Source organism: Solea solea, chromosome 18 (assembly GCF_958295425.1).
Source record: "Solea solea chromosome 18, fSolSol10.1, whole genome shotgun sequence".
In the NCBI taxonomy this organism is placed as follows: Eukaryota; Metazoa; Chordata; class Actinopteri; order Pleuronectiformes; family Soleidae; genus Solea; species Solea solea.
Genome location: NC_081151.1, coordinates 7,921,509 through 7,947,584, shown reverse-complemented (window position 1 = coordinate 7,947,584; position 26,076 = coordinate 7,921,509). Strand labels below are relative to the sequence as shown.

The 26,076-nt window shown below is 42.0% G+C and overlaps 2 protein-coding genes across 8 annotated transcripts in view; both read left to right on the top strand.

The window, feature by feature from the left end:
- The window catches only part of stxbp5b (syntaxin binding protein 5b (tomosyn)), a 30,703-nt gene extending 6,664 nt beyond the window's left edge, over positions 1-24,039 (top strand). The window contains exons 3-29 of one of the 5 annotated variants that reach the window (XM_058615022.1): positions 1,032-1,113; positions 1,358-1,458; positions 2,738-2,872; positions 4,519-4,582; positions 5,111-5,194; positions 6,206-6,329; positions 6,493-6,571; positions 8,203-8,357; positions 8,459-8,531; positions 8,715-8,862; positions 8,951-9,018; positions 9,116-9,156; positions 9,434-9,654; positions 10,021-10,205; positions 10,525-10,650; positions 11,529-11,680; positions 13,991-14,053; positions 14,147-14,203; positions 14,302-14,349; positions 15,285-15,335; positions 16,647-16,775; positions 17,460-17,699; positions 18,296-18,653; positions 18,747-18,912; positions 19,423-19,534; positions 20,274-20,494; positions 20,588-24,039. In XM_058615022.1, coding sequence (XP_058471005.1) covers positions 1,032-1,113; positions 1,358-1,458; positions 2,738-2,872; positions 4,519-4,582; positions 5,111-5,194; positions 6,206-6,329; positions 6,493-6,571; positions 8,203-8,357; positions 8,459-8,531; positions 8,715-8,862; positions 8,951-9,018; positions 9,116-9,156; positions 9,434-9,654; positions 10,021-10,205; positions 10,525-10,650; positions 11,529-11,680; positions 13,991-14,053; positions 14,147-14,203; positions 14,302-14,349; positions 15,285-15,335; positions 16,647-16,775; positions 17,460-17,699; positions 18,296-18,653; positions 18,747-18,912; positions 19,423-19,534; positions 20,274-20,494; positions 20,588-20,629 — 3,325 coding nt within the window. In that variant the 3' untranslated portion in view covers positions 20,630-24,039. The remainder of the gene's footprint in view (positions 1-1,031; positions 1,114-1,357; positions 1,459-2,737; positions 2,873-4,518; positions 4,583-5,110; positions 5,195-6,205; positions 6,330-6,492; positions 6,572-8,202; positions 8,358-8,458; positions 8,532-8,714; positions 8,863-8,950; positions 9,019-9,115; positions 9,157-9,433; positions 9,655-10,020; positions 10,206-10,524; positions 10,651-11,528; positions 11,681-13,990; positions 14,054-14,146; positions 14,204-14,301; positions 14,350-15,284; positions 15,336-16,646; positions 16,776-17,459; positions 17,700-18,295; positions 18,654-18,746; positions 18,913-19,422; positions 19,535-20,273; positions 20,495-20,587) is intronic. The other 4 variants (XM_058615023.1, XM_058615024.1, XM_058615025.1 and 1 more) reach the window with 4 other exon arrangements.
- Positions 24,040-25,092: 1,053 nt separating this feature from the next.
- Positions 25,093-26,076, top strand: part of sash1b (SAM and SH3 domain containing 1b) — a 43,961-nt gene continuing 42,977 nt past the window's right edge. Inside the window, exon 1 of one of the 3 annotated variants that reach the window (XM_058615995.1) lies at positions 25,093-25,213. The gene's annotated coding sequence lies outside the window, so the exon portion shown is untranslated. Of the gene's footprint in view, positions 25,231-26,076 lie in introns of all 3 variants that reach the window. The other 2 variants (XM_058615993.1, XM_058615994.1) reach the window with 2 other exon arrangements.

Sequence of the window (26,076 nt, the reverse complement as noted above, 5' to 3'; positions counted from 1 at the left end):
ACTTCTGCTCTGTTTTTATTTATGAGGCTTTTCAACAGACTTAATGACTCCGACTCCTCCACTGCGGAGACGTGAAATCCCATAATAATTCTGACAAATGTACAGGAGAGCGCGCGGGGGCCCAGGAGTTAAAGCCGGGCAGAAAAGGTCACGGGTGAAAGTGAGTTCAGCAGCCGACAGCTTTCGACTGGCGCCCGACTGTAAGTCCATCCTTCAGCAGAAGTGATGCCCACGGTTGAGTGTGTGTCCTGAAACGTGCTCCTCCTCAACTCCACCCTAGTTTGTTTAAGGCACTGAGGGATTGTTTGATTACAGCTTGGTTAATCCTGTTAACACATACGAGCGTTGTGCTCTGTCAGCTCAAAATGGACACGTGCAGATCTGGGTTTGGAACATTTCTAAGGCATAAAAAAAAATGCGTGTGTGTGTGTCTCTGTGTCTCTAGAGAAGGCCTCTCGCTGATAAGATCTTGTGCCGCTTCCTCCTTTTGTGCTGGTGTGCGTTTCTTTACGCACAAACTGTGTTTAAAGTGATTACAGACTAGTTTAAATAGACAACCGTTTCCTGATTACACTGCCTCACCCCCTTGTTGTCGGTGAAAACTACTTGGAGCATTTCACGAGACACAGTCAGCCCTTTTTCCCCCCCACGTGGCACTCTCTCCTCCGTTTGCCATTCGTGTCATTTCGGTTCAGACCGAGGCCCGACGTCTACTCGTGGCTGAATGGGCGGCGCGTTTATTTTTGAATGGACAGATTTAGCAGGCTCGGGAATCTGACCTGAACATAGTGGGATGGAGAGAGGTGAGAGTTAAATTAATCATGCTGCCATCACACTGGCTGACGCATGTGAATAAATAAGGCAGATTTTATTTATAACTCCCCACACCAGTTCGATTTGTTTCATGTTCCTGCCAACTAAGGTTTACTGGCAGAAATGAAGAGCAGAAGGACCCTTTTATATGTGTTTTTGATATGAAAAAAAACCAAATTGTTGGATTCAAGTTTTTCTTTGACTGAGCCACTTCTTAGCTTTGGCCGTGCCGGCGTGGAGTGCTACTGTCAGCATGAGAGCGGTGCTGCTGTCATCCAGCTGCAGTTCCTGATCAACGAGGTTTGTTGTTGTTGTTGTTGTTGTCGTCGCCGCCCGTCCTTTTACTTTGTTTGTTTTTTTCACCTCCTCCTCACTCATTTATTCCCTTCCATTCTCCTGCTTCTGTCTTTGAAAGTCGTGACACACATATCTCCATAATAGCTTCTAGTAATTATGTGCTTATTAGTCTCTGCAGTCGTGTAGCACAACCCAAATGCTTTGTGCATTCCTCATGGTAAACTACGCTTCTGGCCCTTCCCTACAGGGGGCGCTGGTGAGTGCCTTAACTGATGACAGCATCCACCTGTGGAACCTGAGGCAAAAAATCCCAGCCATCTTGCATTCTCTCAAGTTTAACAGGGAAAGGTAATGTTGTAATGTTTCCTTCTTAAGGCTTTTCTTTCTTTGTGTGTGAACAGCCCTCAGAGCTGTGGCCACACACACACACACACACCTCAAGGTTTATTAGCTGTTTTATTGCCATCACTTCATAAAAAGAATGACTCATGCTATTCTGCAGTAACTAGGTTTTCCCCTTTCATACCCAACTGGAAATGTAAATCCCGAATTAAAGGTGAACTTTTACTTATAACGTAACATTTCCTTGGGATGTTATCTTTAGCTGCTTAAGTTTAAGGTGTCGTGCAAGTTTAGAGAACAGCGTTTCTTAAGTGTTTGATAAGGAATTTGCTGAAACTTTCTGCTGATTTTACTTCTTACTGTGAAGCACAATTCCCTTAGATCTTGCAACAGGGAGTTGACCATGGTTCATTGTGTCTTAACTCCCCTAGTTAAGCATTTAAAGCTGCATTTTTTTTCATGAGCTCCACAGAGCTTTTCAATTCCTTTAGCTTTTTGGTTTGGTTTTCCAGCCTGGAAAATGATGCATTCATCTGCAACCAGCATGCATACTGTATGATAACATGCAGTGATCAATGAATTTGGCAATCTGTGGCAGCTTCTCTCAAGGAATTAAGACACAAAGTTACAGTCACACACCAAAAACACACAAAAAAAAAAGCAGGGGTGGTGAGCAAAAGCATATGTTGGTTTGTTTATCTTTTAAAGGAAGAAAACAACGAGTGGAAACTGTAAATAAAATCTCCATATATATAGGCAAATAAATACCACTATCCAACCTGCTCCAGATCACACAGGTAGAGACCAAAACACAGCTTAAAGGACCGTAAACACCAAACTCATCCGAACGATCTGCATCATAAACCATATGCCGATAACATATCGGTGATGTTTGTGTTTTTATTTTGTTTCTTCAGTGTCACGTTATCACCAAAGTCACTGACCGGAGCTTGAATTCATGACGTTGTGAGCGCATGCAAACAATCACAATAAAACATCATGTATTCCCTTTAACTCTGTGACTGTGTCGCCTGACTGAATGTTTCCTCCTAGTCGCTGAGATAACGCAGCATTATTTACTCTGCTCTTCCCTCCCCGCTGCTCTATATATAGTCTGACTTCATTAGTATGACACAGAGCACGGCCCTTTGTAATTAAATCTTAGTGACTCGGTACTGCTTCCAGTTGGGCCAGCGTGATTAGGGACATGGTTGACTCTTTGATAGCGGTGAGTCATGAGATAATGAAAAGCCAGCGAGTGATGGATCCTCATCTACCCTTGCAGAATCACATACTGCCACCTGCCCTTCCAGAGCAAATGGCTTTACATCGGTACGGAAAGAGGAAACATCCATATCGTCAACGTGGAGTCCTTCACTCTCTCAGGCTACGTCATCATGTGGAACAAAGCCATCGAACTGTGAGTCCATATTTGTCCCTCGCCGCCACTTTTCTCGCTGTAAATCGTTTTTGTGCAGTTTGTGGGTTTTTATTTTAAAACTCACAACAGAACCAGAAGGAATGTGGATACCTGTGTTTGCAGATACAGTGCGTCCTGTGAGTTGAGAATACTGTAGCTCCGATCAGTGTGTGTGTGTGTGTGTGTGTGTGAAGGCAGTATGGAGGTGGTGATTGTGCCGTGCCAGAACTTACTCGTTGAGACTCCTGGAGGTGTGAAGTTGCCCGATTTAACGCAACATCTGCGATGGGAAGTGCCCACTTGATTGCCCCTGTGATTTTCCCCGGTGTCACACATGTAAACACCCATTGTAAGGAGCACAAGGAATTTCCTGCGGGAGGTCAGATCCCCATGTTCTCCCCGTGTGTGCATGGGTTTTCTCCGGGGGTTCTCTGCTTTCCTCCCACAGTCCAATGAGGTCCAAATTTGGGGATTAGGCAAATTGGACACTAAATTGACCATAGGTGAGAGTGATTGGTTGTTTGTCTTTATGTGGCCCTGTGATGAACTTTCGCCTTATGTCAGCTGGGATTAGCACAGCTCCCCCCCACGACCCTCATGAGGAGGATTAAGCAGTAGGAGACGGACGGATGGACCTTACAGTGAAATAATAATGGAGACAATGGCAGCTAAAACCGGAAGAGGAACATACTGTAAATCTGATAGATTGATCGGCACAGATAAATGGAAATCTGATCAAATCAAAGTTGAAAGTGCCAACATGCTAAAATCCCATCAGCTCCGTTAAATGTCTGAGGATGAAACCAATAAAGATGAGCAATACATTCTGCCGTCTGACTGTGAAAATGATTACAGTGGCTACAGTGTGAAATTTAAAATATAATAATCTCAGCAGGAGAGTTGTCTGATCTCTGATAGAAGCATCTTTTTTAGCAAACGTAATGCCTCATACTTTTTTTGTCCCTGCACAGTTGTTTCACATTTCCCTGCAGTGGAAAGCACACACACACACACACGTACATACTTATGCTGATTATTGAGTAAACTGGGGTTTACCATATTTTGTAAAAAACATATTTAATGCTGTTTTAAAGGAAAAGAAACAGAACAGGATGCATACTGAACACATAAAATGATTATTGTTATTATACATTATATATATATAGATGTTGTATCACAGTCCGGAGTTCATATTCCAATCTGTCCCGGCCATTTATTCATCTGTTCATCTTCGACTGTATCGACTCATCAGCAGCAATGAGATCATAAGCCACTGGAGCCAGACCACATTCAGAGGCAGCAACACTTTCTTTAGGCCAGACCTTCACTTCCTCCGTGGCCCTTTGCTCGGTTGCCACGGTGATGCTGTCTCCACGTACTGTAATCTCTCATAGACCCTCATGTGACCCTGCTCTGCCTCTCTGTTTGTGTGTGTCTCTCGCTCTCGTATGTAATGTCTCCTTCTGCGGCGCACTGATGCACATTTTCATCTTTATTATCTTTGTGCACAACCAGAGACTCTGGCTCCTGTTATTATTTTTTTTTGTTTCTTTCCAAATTGCCTCCCTATCTTCCTCCCTTTCTAAAAGAAATGACGTTACACGACATGTTGGCAAACAAATGCTCTTAAATTTCTTCTTGCACAGGTCCACCAAGACACACCCGGGGCCTGTCGTACACATCAGTGATAACCCCATGGACGAAGGAAAGGTAGAGTGACCTAACACAGAATTTACACATGTCCGTCTGGGTAACTGCTCCAGTGCAGGCGACACAATGTCAATACAGCTACTGGAGAAGGATGGCAGAACATTTTACGGCTTTGTAGAATCGTACCGGTTTACGTGGGATTTTATTAGAGATTCATTATGGATTCATTAGGCCCCGAATGTGTGATTGCACCTGTTACATCATTTCTCTGTGTCGCCAGGGTTACCATCAAAATCTGTGAGGAAAATGGTGAAAATACATACACACTTGAATTTGGTGAACTGGAAGACAATGACTATATGATTTTATGGCTATAAATAGTCGTGTAATAGTTGTTTTTTTATGCTTGATCATTTTGGACATTTCGCTCTATGATTAGAAAGTGAATAACTGAAGAAAATACTGTGCTCTGAAACTGTAAAGAAAGTGCTGAACCTCGTGTAAACTCCGGGCTCCAGGTATATGAGCAGTGTGTGGTTTCACAGCAATCAACTGAGCTGCGCTTTGCCTCTCTTCTTATTATTCCAGCTTCTGATTGGATTTGAGTGCGGCGTGGTGGTGCTGTGGGACCTGAAGTCCAAAAAAGCTGACTACCGCTATACTTACGATGAGGTAAGACGTTATTCCACTTCCGCTCCGTGCTTACAAGGAGGCTAGTAAGTTTGTCTATGGTTGTTTAAGCGCGATTGTTTCTGACATGCACAATCACTTACTTCACATGGGAGAGAAGAGAAGCTCTAATATTTAGTCATAGTGGTTCCTGTCAATAGCTTTGAGATTTTAGCCCCAGGACCTGGTCTATATCTCACCTTTCCAGTGGGTCAAATACATTAAAATAAAACAGATTTGTAGATAATAATAATAATAATAATAATAGATAATATTGAATATTTTGCTTCAAGAGGATGAGAATGATTTTGACAAAGCGAGGAAATGAGCACACATTAGCACCACTGAAGCATAACTCTGCTGATATAAGACATTTGTCTTCCTGTGAACTCATCCAATAAAAACATAACAAAGGACAGTGACTTAATCCCACACATACAATAAAGTCAATTCTGATTCTCATCAGTCCACTGAAGTGCTTAAAGCAAATAACACTACAATAACATTAATCTTCAAATATTTTCACATTTACATGTGTTAGACATTGCTGGTAATCTTATAAATCACACTTTCATAATATTTTTTTCCATGGTTGGGCACATATTTCTTTCATAGCCAAACCTTGATACTACAAATTGTTGTAATCTGTTATATTATATTATTAAAAACATCCCTCTTGCATTTGAGAGATGTTAATTCCTCACTATTAACACAGACTGTACAGTCCTTTTCTGTAAAACCAAATGTCTTGCTGCTGCTGCCATAGATACTCAGTGAGAGTGAAACTAATCCATGCACACATGCAGTTTACTTCAGATTTGTTCACTTTTCCTCATACCTGGTGTTTTTAACAAGCTAGTTATTATATAAGACATGTGTCACCTGCTTTTAAAATCTACCTTTTTCTCATTATTTCACATTGATCCGCCACACACGGTTTCTCTTGTTATGTACATTTTTGTATCGCACTCTAATTATGTGCTGCTGCTGCTGCTGCTGTTGTGTGTCTTTCAGGCAATCCACTCAGTCGCCTGGCACCACGAGGGTAAACAGTTTGTTTGCAGCCACTCAGACGGCACTCTGACCACATGGAATATACGAGCCCCAGCCAAGCCTGGACAGATCATCACACCACATGGTTAGAGCTGTTATTGTGTACACACATGGTCGTGCAGTGTTCATACGGACACATAATATTCAAGCATTTTGAAGAGAAGCCACCAATGTTTCGTGTGTACATGTACGGGATGCATGTGTATGCAGTGTGGAAATGAAAGGTTCTGATATTTGACCTCCACCAGGTAAGCAGCCCAAGGATGGAAAAAAGCCAGAACCATGTAAACCGATCCTTAAGGTGGAGTACAAAACCACGAGGGCTGGGTAAGTGTGTCGGACTCCACCCATCCTGTCTCTTAACTGTCTCTTCTTTGAATCCATATCCTGCACTGAAACTGGCCTTTCCTGTTATTCTGTCACAAAAGCATATAGTGTATAATGTAGCAGGTCAGACCAGTTGTTGCCAGTGTCCTCTCCATGTGTGTTAAAATGGATTCTTCTTCACGTGTCATTATTTTAAGTGCTTTGTTTTGTTGTCGTCGTTTAAAAAACTATTTTCATTTTGAGATCGGTGAAATGAATCGGTCGGACGTTCTGCTGTCTGAGAATTAGTGAGACTTAGTGACGTCTAATGGTGAGACTGCAGATTGCAACAAACAGGTTTTTTCTTTATCAGGGATCTATTGTGGCCTTCACATACCAGAATGGGTGTTGACACTTTTTATCACAACTCTGTCCACTCTCTGGCTTTTCCTCTGCCCTCTTTCTTGGTTTATGTGTCGGGTTTATGTGAGTGGAGCCGTTCGCGATGTTTGTGTAGTAAGTACTAGCTTCAAAATGCGAAACATGAGTCCATTCTGGCTCAAAACCTTAAAGTAATATTTGCATTTAGCTTTGTATTACTAGAATAGGGGTAGTATTTTTGAAAAATGTGTGCTTCCCAACCTCAGTTTCCCCTGAGTTGAGAAATATCTTCATTCTTTTCTTTGTTATATGACCACCAGTGACACTTGGTTGTTGTTAGCAAAGATGGCGGACACTGTTTACATTCTGGGAATGAGGTCCCGTCCCCCTACTAGTGGGTCTAAAAAGTGCCGAATTAGGGTTGCAGTTTCAAGCCCTATACCCCTATTCTAGTACAATAGGGGTAGTATTTTTGAAAAATTGTGCTTCCCAACCTCAGTTTCCCCTGAGTTGAGAAATATCTTCATTCTTTTCTTTGTTACGCGCCCACCAGTGACACTTGGTCCTGCTAGCATAACTGTTAGCAAAGATGGCGGACACTGTTTACATTCTGGGAATGAGGTTCCGACCCAGAATTACAGAATTACCGTTGCAGTTTTAAGCCTCAGACCAAGGCTCGGAACAAGTGTCACTGGTGGGCATGTAACAAAAAAAAAAATCAGGCGAAGAACAATTTTTCAAAAATTCTACCCCTATTCTAGTAATACAAAGCTAAATGGAAAATATGTATGTATAAAAGGTTTATTCTAAGGCTATGAAAACTTAACGTATACACTTATACAAACATTCTCATGGTTAGTATATTCAATTTCTGCTAATAAACCCTTCGAAATGTTACACACTGGATATTTTAACACAGTTATCGTCAGCTGTACTAACTTTGTTGTGTCAAGGTCACACATTAAGAAACTTTCCAATAACGATTTACAGTTTTATTGAGACGGATCTAATTATCTTACATTTTTTTTCTCAGGTATTAGAGGACAGGGATTAATATAGTTGCAATTGTGATTTAAAAAGTAGGCTTCTCCCATGGTCGTGAAATGGGGTCAAATCATTTCCGGATAAAGCTCAATAGTAACATTTTCACGTCCCGCTTACCTCCTTTTTTTTTTTTTTTACTTGATTAGACTTCTCACCTTCACGGGCTAACTGAAACGTATTGGAACAAACAATGACGGTGTTTTTGTTTGTGTTCTGGCGATTGTCAGGGACCCATTCATGGTTCTGTCTGGAGGTCTGTCCTACGACACAGTGGGGAGGAGAGCATGTCTGACTGTGATGCACGGAAAGAGCACTGCCGTCCTGGAGATGGACTACCCCATAGTGGACTTCCTGACGTTGTGTGAAACTCCATACCCAAACGGTAAGCTGTGATATTCTGCCCTGCACCGGTTATGTTCGTAGCCTAAAGAAATGACATCATCATTTTCATGTATTTATACATTTTGCTGCTTTGTTTGACAGATTTTCAGGAGCCTTACGCCGTTGTTGTCCTGCTCGAGAAGGATTTAGTTGTAATAGACCTTGGACAGATTGGGTAGGTATTTTTGGTGACTAATTATTAACATGTATTAACCATTCTTCATTCATTGATTTATATTTTTTTTAACTAATGTTAGTCAAGTAAAATTTACATTTCAGTGAACCATTATGCTTTTTCCCTAAATCTTATGAAAATGCACTCTTAAATCTAAATTGTTGTGAAACTGTTTCCTTACAGATACCCGATATTTGAGAATCCATATCCTCTGACTGTCCACGAGTCACCAGTGACCTGCTGCGAGTACTTTGCCGACTGTCCTGCTGAACTTATTCCTGCACTTTACTCCGTCGGCAGCCGACAAAAGAGGCAAGGGTACAGCAAGAAGGTGAGTTATCGTTTCCCGCAATGTGTACTTTCATTTAATTTTGTCTGCCTGCAATGATAACGTAACAAGGTTTTTCTTACTGTTAAAGGAATGGCCGATTAGCGGAGGAAACTGGGGCCAAGGCACACAGAGTTACCCGGAGATCATCATCACAGGGTTCGGCATTAATCAATGAATAAATGATTATAATGTAACTTTGAATTCTGTTCACACAGTAACCTTTGTCCTTTGTCAATGTTTTCCTCTAAAACAGGCATGCCGATGGGTCAATTAAGTTTTGGGATGCCTCTGCAAGTGAGTAGTTGACTAAAATGTACAGTTTTGTGCACCAAATCATTAGATTAAGTTGAGAGAAAATTATAAAGTGAAGTGTTATCAGTGCTGCTACACATTGCCAGATTCATAGAGATCTTAGATGACTGAGTCCTTTTGTCTTGAACATTGAGGATATTCTAGATTATAGTCTTGGAAATAAAGAGAATAAAAATTCCAATATATATAAAGAGTCCAAGAATTATATTGTGCTGGCATTTCGTCATATCTTCCTTTTTTTGTTTTGCTCTTCTCAAAGTGATGCTGCAAGTGCTGTACAAGCTGAAGACTGCCAAGGTGTTTGAGCGGGCTCGTGGTAAAGAGGAGAAGTCGGGCGCAGATATCGTCGAAGAGGATCCGTTCGCCATCCAGACCTTGTCGTGGTGCCCCGAGAGCCGGATGCTCTGTGTGGCCGGAGTGTCTGCCCACGTCATCGTGTACAGATTCAGCAAGCAAGAAGTCACCAGCGAAGTTGTCCAGGTGGGTACGATATGATCCTCGACAGCTGTGGTTCATCTTTCGCGTTTCAGCAACAGGCAGAGGTTGAACGCGAGTGTGCGTCTGCCCTAGAGCAGCGGTGGCGAATGATCGCATGATGAGAGGAGTCCACAAGGCGACAATAACAGGCGACGTTGCTTTATTTATGTAAATGTCCAGCAATGATGTTTATGAGAGAGTCAGAGTAGAGGGTCAAGCTCCCTCTTTTGAGACACTGTCACGTCTGTCTCCAACAACCTCTCAGACCTTTTTACTTCTCTGGTTGAGACGTTTTTGAGAGGAGTAGTGGAGCTTTTTAATTGGGTTGGTGTAAAAATTGTGATAAATGATGTCTTATCTTGTGTTCAGCTCCTGGAGGTGCGGATGCAGTGTGACTTTGGCGACGTGGACTCTCCCGATCCAGGTGGGGAACAGACTCCCACCTTACCGGTGCCAGGCGCTTCCTCCAGCCCTCAGGAGGTTGAGCCTCCCACTCTGCTCTCCACAGGCAGCAACTCCTCTGATGGACCCCGGGACAATATACCCTGCCTGCAGTATGAACTATGATATTAACTCGTTTTATGTCGTTGTAAGGCAAGCTGTCACTAAAAACTGACACAAACAGAGATGTAGTCATCCATTAAATCAAATCCTCAATCCTTCCACATCAGTACACCAGGGGGAAATGTTCCTCTTTGCGAGAAAAATATTAAAAATGATGTAAAGACAGTTTGACAGTTAAATGGTGGAAGAGGGAATAACAATAGTAACAAAAAATGATGATATCGTCCGTGTGGCTCACCCAACGGCCTGGTAATATATTCCACTGTAAACCATCTCCTGCTGTCTAACCCTGCTGTGTGTTTGATGTAGGGTGCGGAGCTCCCCGCTGAAGCAGTCTCCAGGCTACCAGGTGGAGCTGGTGATCCAGCTGGTGTGGGTGAGCGGGGAGCCGCCGCAGCAGATCACCAGCCTGGCTATCAACTCCTCCTATGGCCTGTGAGTATCTACAGAACAGCACGCTTGATATTTTGACATAAGGTCACGTCACTAAACAACTGACAGCGGTGGTTACACTGTATTTGCCCGTCCAGAAGCAACGACGCGGTGTATTTAGACACTTTTATTGCATCCTCCTGTCTCACAGACTGCGGTAACAAAGCGTTTATACTGTGCACTAGAGCTGAACATGATTCTTTTTCAAATGGCTAATTTAATTGTTCATAATTATTATTAGTTCTCTGTTCTTTGTGCCAATTAAAAAAATAAATAAATAATAGATTTATTCAGTAAATATTCAACTGAAGCTTGAATAAAAAAAAAAAAAAAGAGGCAATTATTGCAAAGCAAATTGCAATTAGGGCTGAAACAATTACTCGATTATTAATGGATTACTAAATCAATCGTCTATTTTGATTGATTTGAGTGTTTTTAAGGAATTAAAACACGTTTTCAAATTTTTTTTAGCTTCTTAAATGTGAATATTTTCTGGTTTCTTTGTATTATTTTTGGTTTTTGGACAAAACAAGACACTGATCCACATTTTAGGACATTTTATGGACCAAGCGATTACTCGATTCCTCGAGAAGTTAATCGACGGATTACGCGATTATGAAAAGAATCGTTAGTTGTGGCCCTAATTGCAATACAGAGAATGATGTTTATTTCGTGTTGTGTTGTCCTATTTAGGACAACATGTTGGGATGTTTTTGTAAGTACAAGGTTGTGGGTTGCACGGTTTTGTTGATGACACAAAAATAAGCAACCATTAAATGATTCAATCATTCATATGTCGTAGAAGCACTGTTTAAGAAGCAAGAACAGCCTCTGAGTCCTAAATTCCTCTGTGCCCCTCAACCCCCCTGCGTGTGTTTCAGTGTGGTGTTTGGAAACAGTAACGGTCTGGCTGTGGTGGACTACCTCCAGAAAACGCTGCTCCTCAACATGGGCACATTAGAGCTGTACAGCCCGTCGGAGCCTTACCAGAGGCAGCCGTGCTCCCCGCGCAAAACACGACAGCCCTCTGGAGGTGAGCTGCACTCATTCCACCGTCCACTCTCACCGCTAAATCCTCGAACTGGCCGACCTTAACTCGCATTAATCTACTTGGAAATCAATGAATCTAAGCCTGTACTTCATTGTGTTACTCAACACTGTCTTGGTCGTTAGACGTGGGTTAGAGAGGCAGGGCTGACACTTGGCAGACACCGTTACTTCGCGCCATGACCATCACCCCCTGCTGTAGCTCCTCTCCCTCAACAGGGGGCAACGCTGACAGATTGTCCATCTGTTCACTTGGCGCATGCGAAGACACGGCGGTAGAGCACACTTGTGAGAGAGCGGTGCAGTCGGAGTGAATGCTGCATCGCTGCTGCTCTGCTGCCATAAAATTACCTTTTGATTTGCTTCAGTGATAAAACTGTGCTTGAGCCTTGTTTTCTTGCTTGTGTTTGCCTGGACTTTTTCTGCCATAATCGCCATCTTGTCAATCACTGTTTACGTTAATTCTTAGACTCAAGGCTTGTGAAACGAAAGGATGAGCAGATATCAGCCAACATCAGTGGATAGGAGCAAAACATAGGAGAGTATTTGTTGGACAGGCAAAGAATTGTGGTTTTTTTTTAAATGGCTGTTTTATGGCTCGGTGCTAGTAGAAGTAAAACAACTGTATTAGATGTCAGTATCGGTAGATTCTCAAGGTTGTGATATTAGAAGACAGAAAAAAAGACCCATCCCTAATGAAAAGCATTTGTACAAACTGTATGAATGATCTTTAAGTCAACAAATCCACCATTTCTGCTCATATTTCTGTTCTGCTCACTGTCATCTCTCTTTGTGATTGGATGTCAAGACGATCCAAAAGTGCTGTCTTACATGTCCAGACTTTCTAACCTTTATACTAAGTCTGTGATAAAACTACACTCTCCTCACTTGAGTAAGTCACGTTTGAAATGCTGAATTTACTCCTTCCTAGAACCCGTTTTATCCACTAAACCCTTTCCTTTTCCTCGTAGTTAAGTTCCTCAATCCTAATGTGCACCACCCAGATCCATAAAGCTCTTTATTTGCTTTTTTAAACACCAACAGTGAGCTGTGTAGAGATTCTAGGTCTTGAGGGCTCTGTAACAAAATCAAGTAGTGTCTTCTCTTAACCCTGCCTCCGGTTTGACTAGACAAACGGTGACACCTTGAGTCAACAGATGTGTACTAGTTGTATGAGCTTAGGTGGGGCTTCTTTAACACACTGTATAGGTAGCTGTACCCGTCTTTGTTTAAATAGCTGATCCTTAATTATGTGCCGCACAGTGGCGATTGCTCGAAGACAGCAAGGGATGCTCAGCTCCCTCTAAAATGTCGTCGAATTACGTTCTGTGTTGTATTTACATTTCAATACTAAACGTGCGCGAGAACGCGATTAGAATGTGTCACTAGTTCCGCTCAGAATCATTTGCATTAAAACCCCTTGAAGCTCAGCTTCCACTGTTCCATATCGGACGACACGGTATAGGATTTTTACTGCGATGAGATCGAATAATGTGGCAAAAACGTCACTTTCAGGGAAGCTCAGCTTCCACGACAGTGGATGTGGGCGTGGACGGACGCGTAGTCTGGGCTTCTGCATGATGATTGGAGGAACTGTCTGAAAGGTGGAACCAGTTTTTGACAGCAGAGCCTTTTCTGCCTCAGTCATGTCAGTGGAAGTCTGTAGATACTGTAAATAGCTGGTCGTTTGTGCATATAAACTGTAAATGAAAACACTATTATTATTATTATTATATTATAGCATCTCAGATTTACATAATTATTGCATTCCCTTGCTCTCGTTGTTCGTTTGCAGAATTTCTGTATAAATAATGTCGCGTTCCGGCACGGCACGGTTAAGTTGAGTTTCTACTAGCATAGTACCTGGTACCAGGTACCTGCTTAGTACCTGCTCTGGCGAGTGCAGTCACAGGAAGAGACGTCCGACACAAGAATCAAGCTGTACTCTAGATCAGTTAAAAAGACTTAACAATCCTAAAAACGTGGGTTAATCTCCAACAATTACCAGGGAAATGTCTAAAATCTCAGTATTTAACGAAGGAGTCTGGTGCATTTAGTGTTTAGATACTATGTCTGTGGTGGAAAACCAATCCGTGCCGTCGCGAGTCGAGGCGAGCTGGGACCATAGTGGAAAAGGGCCATAAGTGGGCCATAAAATGAGCTTCCCCTGTTTCAAAGACCAGCAACCGCCACTGATGCTGCACTGTAGTAATTGATTTATCTTTAATGAGGGTTTATAATCCAAGACTAGGATTTATTCTGTAATGTCTAACCGAAACCTGTGTGACTCCCACAGCACTTTGTGATTCCGTTGATGGATCGAACGCCTCGGAGGATCGCTGCAAATCACCTACTTCAGGTGAGCATCAGTATATGACGACGATGATGTGAAGCTGATCCTTGTCTTATTTCACAATCCCCCTTTTTTGAACGACTGCCGTTTGCCACTCAGGATCTACCTCTCCGTGCAATTCAGATGAAGAGCGAAAGCAGAAGTTCATTGAGAAGGGTACTGTACTGTCCAGAGCTGCATGTCCACCCCTCATTTGCCGCGTTTGCGCTTTAACGCAGTGAACCTGACGATGTCTTTTTGAACCTTATTTCCAGTGAAGTTGAAAGGCAGACGCTTTTCCAAGACGGTTGCCAGTGACTTTGGTACTGTATCACCTGACTGTTATTCTTCTCATCACTCACTTTTTCCCCCCTCTTTCTCTCTGAATGACGGCGTTCTAACCACACTGTGCCTTAATCCTATGCAAATCTGAAAATCTATGCCAATGAAACAAAGAAGTGCTTTTATTTTTTTATTTTTTTTTACTAATCACATGGTTTGGGGGTTTTATTGTTGATGTATGAAATCAGAAGTGCATGACTGTTAATATACAGATTTTCTATGCAGAGTCTTGACATCGTCTGCTGTTGTTTCAACACAACTGTACACGGACATTAGTTTGATAAAATTGGCTGATGGTACTTCTTATTATAATCGGCTCTCTTTATTGCACTAATGTCTAACAAAATATGAATGCAGTGTATACGTGATTTTTTTTTTTCCTCCTTGATCGTAGACACGTGCTGTGTTTGATTCTGATTCCCAGGGCTTCACTTCATTGTTAACTGTTTGGCTAATGCCACTGATTTTCCCCCACCTTCTTCCCACTCTCTGTGCATAATTATGTTGACTGAATTATAATGACTTTATTCCTTGACTGCCAAATGCTTTGTTTGACATGATTAGGTTATACCGTAGGTTATCTGTGACGCTTCTCAGCCTCATTTGTATTCTCAGGTTTTCACTGAGGGTGGTTTTAAACTGCAACAGGCAAACTTTTGGACCGTTACTCTGGAGACTGCCTCCTGGTAACAAGCAGCAAAGTTAAACACTTCGATAGATCTAGTTAGAATCTGAATGTTGCACAGTCTGTGTACAGTCAGATGTACACTGTATGTATCTTCTGAGCAGTGATCACCGCTCCTTTTAAATATGAATCACACCGTCGCAGTTTTGCTTCTTAATTTAATTCTTAAATAAATTACATTTTAGCCTTTATTCTCTCCTCATAAAACGGGGGTATTTGTTTCTGTTGCAGCCAAGATGTCACGGAAAATTAGCGCGTCAAATGAGCAAAAGCCAGACCTGGGTAAGCCAAAAACTAATGACTTTTTTTTTACAGGTGGTCATCTTTGTCCATTTTTTTGTCCATCCAAAAAATAAATCCTATGTTTAGAATTAAAGGTCCAGTGTGTGAGAATTAGCGATTTCCCAAGCACGTCACGGAACTACTGTAACCACCACAGCCTCACATCCACTCTCTGACCCTAAATCCACCCTCACACACTCACAGACAGTGAGGGCTTCTGTCAGTCCTCAATGTGTGAGGGCCCTCTTGTGGCCATTTTTTAGCACTTCATGGCCATTTAGGCATCTTTGGAGACTTTCTGACTTGTTTCCACCGGCACGGCACGGGTAAGTTGCGTTTCCACTAAAAGTTAAAAAGAAAATTACCAGGGAAATGTCTAAAAGTCTGGTGTATTTAGTGACAGCACTGCTGATCGTGAGCAGCATCACAAACCCTGCCACTGTATTTCAGTCCAGTGACTGTGTCAGACGGAGTCTGTGTTCCGGAAATACTGCACAAATATTCAAATTAACTGATTCTAATGATTCAGTTACACAACAACTGCTTTACAAGTCACTAGTCTCTCGTTTGTTTGTGTGTGTCGCGCGTAAAACAAAGTCACGGCAGTTTCATGCAGCCGTGCAGTGATGACTCCGCCCACGTTGAGTAGGTACTATTTTTGTGGTGGAAAACCAACCTGTGCGGTGCCGTGCTGAGCTGGGACCATAGTGGAAAAGAGCTAAAATGCTGCCTCAAACTAGCAAACTAATCAACAACAAACCAGGATGTTGACATTACAAGACTAAAAAAGTAATCAGATATATGTAAGAATCTGCTCTTAAGTTTATTGTTGAGCCAATTATTTGAATTTTTGCATAATGAGGACATTCACTCCACCAAGTTAAAATAATGTGGCCCCTCAAGCTCTTGTCAGGTGACATCATCAAAGTCAGTGTGGGTTCAGGGCTTAAGGGTTTACTGGAGGACATTTCAACTGGCCCTATGTGTTGTTCCCCTCTCTCTTCTTTACTGGTACATGCGTCGGGTTTGTGTCGTAAGCTCAGGCCGCTGTAGAAACACGCCGGCTTAAGAAGGTGGCCTCCACAAAGCAAGCCCCTTACCTTAAGTACATCAGAAAAGGTTTATTCTAAGCCCCGCCATACCAAAGATTACTATATACACTTAACCCAAGCGCATTTATGGGTCGTTTGATCGTCTGCCGATGAATCGTCTTATAAACGTCGCACGCTGGACCTTTAATTTAGCGTTGCTGGTGTGATCTTGTGCTGTGCTGTTGAGACAAACGCTGTCTCTTGTGTGCTCTGTGAGCAGAGGACAAGGTCCAGCCCTCCCGCTCTCCCTCGTGTAGGAAGAGCATTAATTGTATGAACAAAGGCAAGGCGGCGTCCAGGATGAGCCAGAGGGCACCGTTATGTAGAGCCGAGTCGGCCCCCGACGTCTGTGAGTGGACCAGCCATGGTCTGTTTTGGGCTGAAGTGGGATAACTGGTACTAACCCCCCCCCCCCCCCCCCCCCCCACTGCTGGGGCTTGATGTGTAATTAGTTAACATATAACACTAATCCTCTCAGTGATTTTATTTATTTATTTTCTTTTTTTTTGAGGCAGATCCACTGGCTTGACTGCACTCTTCGCTTTTCTTGTTCACAGCTTGAGTGAGGGAGGGGCATGTCGGGCGGTGTGTTCATGAGCCTTCCCTCTGTGTCACAGATCTTTGTTCGGTATCGCTGTCAGCGCAGTATAATGAAGCCTGGCATATTTGTTGCTCCTTAAATATCAATTGAGTCACTGCAGTGCAACCTCTCACATTGACAATGTTGTTGTTGTCAATGTTAGTTGCAGTTCATACAAATTGGAACCCATTTGAATAAAGATTGCACCACTGAATTTAAACTGTGCCAGAGGTGAAGGGCTTTTATTTTGTGTTAAGTTTTGATTTCCTGCACTGTTTCACTTCCATGAGAGACACAGGCTTCCGTAAACTCATGGAAGCACCACGTGGATAGATTTTGAGCTGGTGGATTCCCCTGTTTTTGCTTTTTTAAACTTCCTACTCCTTTCCATTTCAAGTGAGTTGTCTTCTTACGCTTCTCCCCCCGTTATTTGTGCTCACTCCTCTTGTCCAGATGCCAAGGACGTCTCGTTCACCCGCTCGCGCAGCTCGAGCGTCACCAGCATAGAGAGAGAGTCTCGAGAGGTCATCTCCTCCTTTCACTTCTGCGAGAGTTTCCCCAGGAAGACGGACACCGTGGTCAGCCCGTGTCTGCTGGTGGGAACCACCCAGGGCTCGGTGATGATGGTGGCCGTCAGCCTGCCGCCCGGTGGGGACCAGAGGATGCAGCAGCCGGTCGGCGTCTCCTCCTGCGGTGAGTGAATGAACTGACCACACAGCAGGTGTGAATGCAATGTTGTAGTGAAACAGAATTTTAACACTCATGTAAGTGAGTATGACAATGGCAACATGCACCACATCAGTATACTTTATTTATTTCACACACTTAAATGCACAAAATCTAAAAAGTACGAGTGTGGTCACGGTAGAAGCCTATTAGGACTTACAGCATATGAAAACCACACATAAAACATATACTAGATGAAAGTATAAACCTTTATCATTTTAAAATATTGATATTAACGTGTTGGATTAACTAGGGCGTTAAAAAGGAGAGTAAATACAGCCATTGTTTCCCGTGGTAGATCATTCATGTGCACAGATATGACACAAAAATCTAATAAATGTACATTCTGATTCTGACATGATCTGATTACACTTATTTACGACCTAGCTGTGCTGTTATTTTAATTTCTTTCATTGGACACAATTGTTACAAGGCATTTTACTCATTTTCTAGCAAGAGAAACTGAATGTTTGGCTATTGTGCTTTACTTCCCCAGGAGACCAAGTTTGTGTTTTAGATTCTGTGTCTCTTATTCAAATGAAAACCTTTCCCCCCCCCCCCAGGCACTCTCGTCAGACTCAAGGGAGGCATTTTGACGATGGCCCTGCTGGACTCCACTGCAACTCTGCTGCCCCCCTCCTATGAGCCGTGGTATGACACGAACGCCTCGGATGAAGATAAGGAGAGGAGCAGGAAGCGCAGACCGGCATCCCCTCCCTCGTCACAGGAGGGTCACGACCCCCAGTTCGCCGTGCTTTGCTCGGACAAACAGGCCAAAGTGGTGGCGATGCCGTCTCAGACCCGCATCTACAAACACAACATCACAGAGACCTCATTTGTGCTAAGGGCTGATGTCGTGCAGATAGCTGGGGCGAACTGCATTGCCTGTTTCTGTGCTAACGGGCACATCATGACTCTGAGGTACAGTCACTAATAGATTTCATAGTGAAGCTACAGCGCAGTCCAAAAGAGGAGGAGTCTAACACTGTCTAAATCTGTGTGTTGACCTCGCAGTTTACCAAGTCTGCGGCCTCTGCTGGACGTGAACTACCTGCCACTGACAGACATGCGGATAGCCCGGACGTTCTGCTTCTCGAACCTTGGCCAAGCTCTGTATCTCACCTCTCCCACCGAGGTCCAGAGGATCACCTACAGCCAGGAAACCTGCGACAACCTGCAGGTCAGTGAATGAGTTTTACGTATTAATAAAATTTGAGTTCAGGCATCAGTATCAGGTCTCGTTTTTTCTAAATGTACAGAAAATAGGTAATAGAGTTGGATGAAAGAAACCACAGTATGTAGTGTAAGCTACACTCACTCACTCATCGTCTTGCACCTTATGAGGGTTGTGGGGGGTGCTGGTGCCAATCCCAGCTGACATAAGGCAAAAGGCGGTCCATCACAGGGTCACATAGAGACAAACAACCATTCAATATCACACCTACAGTCAATTTAGAGTGTCCAATTTGCCTAATCCACAAATCTGCATGTTTTGGACTGTGGGAGGAAGCCATAGAACCCGGAGAAAACCCACGCACACACGGGGAGAACATGCAAACTCCATTTGTGCTTTTGATACATGTAAAATAAGTTCTAAAAATGGCATAGGTGACACTAAAGAAAGCTTTATAGGCCAGTGTGTTTGTCTACAGGGAATATAAGTTGTCCTGATCTCTCTGTTTTCTTGCAGGAAATGCTCAGCGAGTTATTTACCCCTGTGGAGACACCAGAGGCTCCTAACAGAGGGTTTTTCAAAGGCCTTTTTGGGGGAGGAGCTCAGTCTCTGGACAGGGAGGATCTCTGTGAGTAAAGAATGGTGCATCGCGTCTCATCGAAGTCACGGTCCACTTCACATTCACTCACACATCTACTGCTTCTGTTAGTTAGACTGGTCTCTTAACTATCAACTCTTAACAAGGCAGTTTTATTTATTTATATATAGAGCACCTTTCATACGCAAAGGTAGATTCAATGTGCTCTACAGGAACATTTAAAGTGACAAATGTCTGTCTTCAAAATCTATTGTCACATCAGTTCACGCAGTGCTGATTAAGCCTGTCGGCTCCGCACGACCTCTCTGTGTTTCACAGTGTTTTGCTTTCGTTTTTCGAATGAGTGAAATCCAGCAGCAGTACATTTGAAAACGCCAAGAAATTGCGCACAATGTTTCAGATATGGATTTAACCTGGATGTTCAGTAGGACTTCACAATCGTATTTGTATCACAATAGTAATTTCAGCTTCTCGGGAACCTGATCGTCTGATATTTGAAACGCTTCCTCTGTTACCCACCGACTACATCTCGGCGTTTGGGTCATAGAGACTTCAGTGTTTTGATAATTACTCAGAATTCCACTAGGGGGCAGTAAAGATTTGGTAAAACAGATTGTTAAAAGAGTGTTAAAAGGTAAAGAAGATTACAATTGTTCAAATATGTAAATGGAGTAAAAAGAAATACAAGCATTTGTTTAAATATACAGAGATAAAATGAATACATTACAAATTCATATACGTATGTAAAATCCTTTTTAATCGTTTCTAGTTGGTGAGACAGCGTCTGGTAAGGCCTCCCGTAGCCTGGCTCAGCACATCCCTGGCCCGGGCGGCATGGAGGGCATAAAAGGCGCAGCATCGGGGGTTGTGGGAGATCTGGCCCGCGCCCGGATAGCTCTGGACGAGAGAGGGCAGAAACTGGGCGAGCTGGAGGACAGGACGGCAGGCATGATGGCCAGCGCCGAATCCTTCTCGAAACACGCCCACGATGTATGCCGCTGATGTTCCTTTGAGCACTCGCATCATTGTCCATCCGTGTACCTTTATCGTTTCTGACTCTCCCTGTTCTATTTGTGTCCTCAGATGATGCTGAAGTACAAAGATAAGAAGTGGTACCAGCTCTGATGGCAGCGTGTGGAGCTTCGGACTCTGTAATGACACACACACACATACACACACGCGCACACACACACACACAAACACCAGTGTCTCTGAGGAGCTGCAGGTCCCTCTTCCTCTCTTCTCCACTCCTGTCCACGGGCGGGTGGGTTCTGCTCTCAACAGATTCATGCTTTTATTCTCGGCACAGCATCACACACTCTGCATTACCTCAGTCACCGGAGGGAAGAACTGCTGAGGAGTAAGCGCTGTCGACCACCACCGGCTGATGATCATGTGATGTGAACCCGCGGAACAGAAGAGAGAGAGAGTGAGAGCGAGGATCTTTCATATCCATCAGTCATGCACTCGTATATATCTCACATATATATATATATATATATATATATATCTACACACTCTTTTGTTCCAAGAGTGGAAAGACAATTCTGCAAAACATGTAAAAACTTGTGGTGGCCTCTTTTTTTTTTTTTATTTCCTTTCATTGCCCTTTACGGTGTCTGCCAAACATAGCGGACTGAAGTGAGGAAAAAAGTCTGATGACCCCCGAATCAAGTGGATGAAGTCGTACCTTTGTGTAGGAATGATTGTATCGGTGAACGACTTGTGTCTGTTTTTATTGTCTAAATTATTTTTTAGGTTAGCGTTTGACCTCTGTCCCTCTTTTTTGTGTCCACAAAGGGCCTTTCAAGCACTTGGAACTGTATAACAAAAGGACAGGGAGATGAAGGTGAAGAATCTATTGCCTCTCACTGAGTTAAGGGCTGGTAGTAAACGCTAGTTCATCACCGACCATTGTTTTTAGAGCATTTTCCAACCAAGTAGTTTTAGGTGAGAGAGAGAGAGAGAGATAAACCTGAGAGTCACTTTAGATTTTGTTTGAAGTTCTATTATTTATTGGTCGAAGTATAATAGATAGGAATTAAAGGAGTTTGTATGTCGGGCATTATATTGTATTTTTTTCTCCTTTATCAATTAAATGAGAGGAAAAAGTGCTGAAAGTGTTTACCCCCCCCCCCCCCCCGCTCCCCCACCCACACAGACGAAGAGTTTACATCGATCTCTCAGAGTAAGGAAGAGTTAATACACTGGAAAAAAAACCCTGAAGGTCTTTATTTTATTCTTCTAGCTTTCGACGGGGTTGTTGTTGTTTTTGCTTCTGAGAAGGATGTTTGTGTTAAAGGGCAAGACAAGAAGGAGATTGTCCTCGGTGTAATTAGCATAAATGTATATTTTGGTTACAGTTTTAATGTTTTGTGATAAAGATTTTGTCTAAACATGATTATTATTATTATTATTATTACCCCTTTATTAAGTCACAGCGGAGGTTTATCTTGGTCTTGTTTCTCAATGTGTAAGGGGAGAAAAAAAAAAGCATGTGTCTCATACAGCACAATGGTTATGGTGTAGTCGTCTTTGTACAAGGTGTCCCACAACACGGTGCCATTGGTCGTCTTTCTCCTCTGCCTTTGCCTCATGCCGCGTGTATCCTAACCTCTACCTGTGTATATATGTGTGTTTGTGCACATACACATGTATGGGCGCTGATGTTTGTAATACCGCATAGATACAGTGCGTCCCAATAGGTCTTTTGAGTTTTTTTTTTTTTTTTTCAGCTTGGCAGTGTTTTTTCAACGTGATTAACTAGACTTCTATTGTAATCCGATTCTTCTTCTTTTCCCCCCCGCGAGGTGCAAGGGTCTGCTGCTATTTGTGTCGACATAGGAGCATCGTCTGTCTGTCTGTCTGTCTGTCCTTTGTTTTTGGAAAGAGAGCGAGAGACAAGACCATCGTTCGTTCTAGATTGCTGCCAAATGTTGTACATACCGGGACAGCTGGACACGAATCTGACAGTGCAGGCTCGGGCAACGTGACACACCATGCGTTCACAGCCATGTTCTTTTTCCGACACCAAAGAGTTGCTTAATTTCACAGAGTTGTCTTGATTTTTTTTTTTGTTTTTCCCTCCCCAAACATAAGAGTGTATCTGGACTCCTCCTTGGACAGCGATACTGAGTCAACTGTATGTAGAGGAGGAAATAGATTAGACTTTAGCTTCTTCCTCCTACGGGTGTCATTCTTGTCCCAGACTGCTGTACCTGTGCTCACGAAACGGGTAAAGACGTGAATCTGAAGAGTTTAGTCCAAAATGAGATATCCACCAAAGAGAATAATCTAACACAGACTCGAGATACTGTGAGGAAAAGGATTCAGATTTAAGATTATAGAGCGTACGTAGGACATGATGAGTTATCAGTGAACACCTGAAGTGTTTTGGATATTCAGCATTTTGGAATAAAACCCTTCACTTTTAGCTGGCTGGTTTTTAATCTGCTCTACTGTTCTACTACTGAGATAAACCCATTCAAGAGAGCAGGCAATGTGGGTTTTTGCACTATTTTTTGTACTTTGCGATAATTCTGTTCCGTATGATTTTTAACGTCTTCTTATTCCTTTCACGTCCCATTTTTCTTCTTCCTTTTTTTTTTTTTGAAAGGACCAAAACATGACAGAACCTATGCTTTATCCGTGTCATTTTGCTCTCAGATTTGTTTTCGATGTAAGAGAAATTTATATATTTTAAAAACAAATATATATATATATATAATATATCATTTGAATTTCAAGAATTGTTCAAAAAAAATTTTTTTTTTGGGGGATAGAATAAGACACTTGTGCATAATATTATCCATCATCCTGACATGACGGTAAAACATCTCTGGTTATATATTGAAGTCACTCATCTCAGCATCTCAGATTCAAGCTTTGCTCCTGCAGGAGCGTCGTCTCGGCCTAAACTTTAAAGTGCTTCAGTTTGCAACATATATGTCCTAAATGGTCTCTTATTGCACATTGAAGGATGCATGATATTAAGTGTTTACAAACTTGAAACAACCATGTATTATCCCTCTTAGAGATTGTCTGTCCTGTCATTTGTATCTACCACCACCACCACCACCTTGAACAAAGCTGAAGTTCTCGCCACACGTTCAAGAGTGTGTCCACGAGTCTTTGTTTTCGATCATGCCAGTTGTATTTGTGTGAGAGATTATATTTATTTTATTTTATTTTATCGGTACATCTGTTCATGTCACTGTTCTGCTGTTCTCACTGAGACTCTTTCGCTTTCCCTGCGCTGTATAAAAAATGAACCGCGTTGAAAACGACAGAGCTCGAGGGGGTTTTCCTCATTCGCCATAATACTTCCATCCATATCTGTCTTCTGGGATGAATATCTGTGGAGTTGCAGTATTTTCTCATAATAGGCCATTTTTGTACAGTTTTATTAAAAACCAATTTCACATGGATGTCTGACTTAATCTGCTGCCACAAACAATTTAGACTGTAGATACAGTATATATATATATAGATATTATTGTGCAATGGAAAATAAATGTAAAACCAATCATACAATGTTTTGTCTTGTGTGTTGTTTTTTCTGTCGCGTTCGTGTACCGACCACTTTTAGAAATAAATCTCAGTTCTTTTCAGGGGAGGTCCTTCTTCGGGTCAAAGTTTAAATCACCAATATTATTATAGACCAATGACCTTTGGGATTTTTCCAACAGCGTCCTGATCCTCCTGAGGGACAGTCGTGTGCCTCTTGATTGATGGTTGTGGTGTGTATGAGCATTTTTCAAATCCACAGAACACACTCAAAATAACATGCATCGTATTTTTAAAATTTCATGTAGTTATGTCAGAATGGGGTGTAAAAATAAAGAGAACATGAGGTGTTTAGGGCTTACAGAAGCTCATACTATTTATATTTTTTATTTTTACAATATATATACTGTATATATGCATTTCTTTGTACATGTCCCACAGGGAAAAGTATCAGGACATAACGGTGGCTTTTGTATTCATTTTATAATGGTGGAAATAATGACTTTTAATTATAAATATTTAAAATCATTACAGTTACAATAACATTTAAAAAACACATACAGTTTATTAGTTTTATTGGTGGGAAATGGTCATATTTGGGAAAAATATTATTTTATATTATTTTAAATCATCTATTAGCCATGTCATGCACAAACACAGAATATTTAATCACAATATAATTTTGTCAATTATGAAAAAATGGAAAGAAAATAAGAAAATTGGGATTCAAGGATTGTAGAAGCTCATATTTTATTTTATGTTACTTTACTTTACTTTATATTTCACTGTGCTTTATTTTATTGTATTGCATTTTACTTTATTTTACTTTACTTTACATTTTATTTGATTTTACTTGTATTTATTTAATTATTTCAGTATTAGTAATAGTAATTATTGTACTATTTACAGATTTCCCAGAAGTCCCTGTAGGTGGCGCCAGTGTTCGGCAGAACTCCCGTGTTGCAGCGGGCTCTTGAGTTGTTGTTCTTCTTCTCCTCTTCTCCTCCTCCTCCTCACCAGTCACATTATGAGCGGCAGCAGTAGCAGCATCTTCACACACACACACAGCAGCAGCAGTAGTGGAGGAGGAGGAGGAGGAGGAAGAGGAGGAGGACAGACACAGACAGACGGACAGAGCGGAGCTGCTGTAAAGTTGAGAGCGTCGAAAGACAAAGTAAAACCACAGCAAGTGCTTCTGAACAGGTAGAGAAACAACAAGCGTGAGTGTTTATATTAATTATTTGTTTGTTTTCATGTTACCGTAGTTGTATAAACAGCATGTGTTTACATATTTCTACGGTGGCTTCGCTGTGAACGGTTGTAATGGGGACGGTTGTGATGAATGAAGCAGCGTACAGACGCCGGACGTTGAACGTTAAACGTGTTTCTCCCTCGGTTCATTTATTAGGAGAAAACATGTTCGTCGTAATTGTTCGCTCCGTCTGTTCGACTGTGTGTTGGCTCAAACTCAACCCATGGGGTCTTCTTTTAAAGTTAAACAACACAAGTCCGTGGACACAAGAGACTCAAACTGTCTTTTTGCTTAAGAAAACTTTAACAAACCATCGTTTTCTGACTGGTACAGGTGTTTCTGGGCAATAATTCAACCGCAATAATTATCTTTTATATAATTTTCTTAATACTAATCTGCTTTCCCTTACTTTCTCTTAGGAGTAGGGCTGCAGCTAATGATTATTTTCTAATCAATTAGTTGTTTGGTCCAGAAAGTGGTGACAATGTCAGCCAGTGTTTCCAATGACCTCATGTTATTGTTTTTTTTAATTGTTTTTATCTTGTGAGTTCGAACATATCTTAAATCATCTATCTATCTATCCATCTATCTATCTATTTATTTATCATTATATTCAGTTGCCAGTCATAGAACAGCAAAGAAACCAGTAAATGTCCTAATCGAAAAAGTTGAAATCATCTTTTTCATTCATTTTGAAGTGGAATATTAATGCATTCATCAGTTAATTGCTGCTGCAAAAGTTAGTCCTTTATTATCTGACATTTATTGCAATTCTTCGTTCTACATCTTATCTTTTTGGCTGTATCGTGCAGCC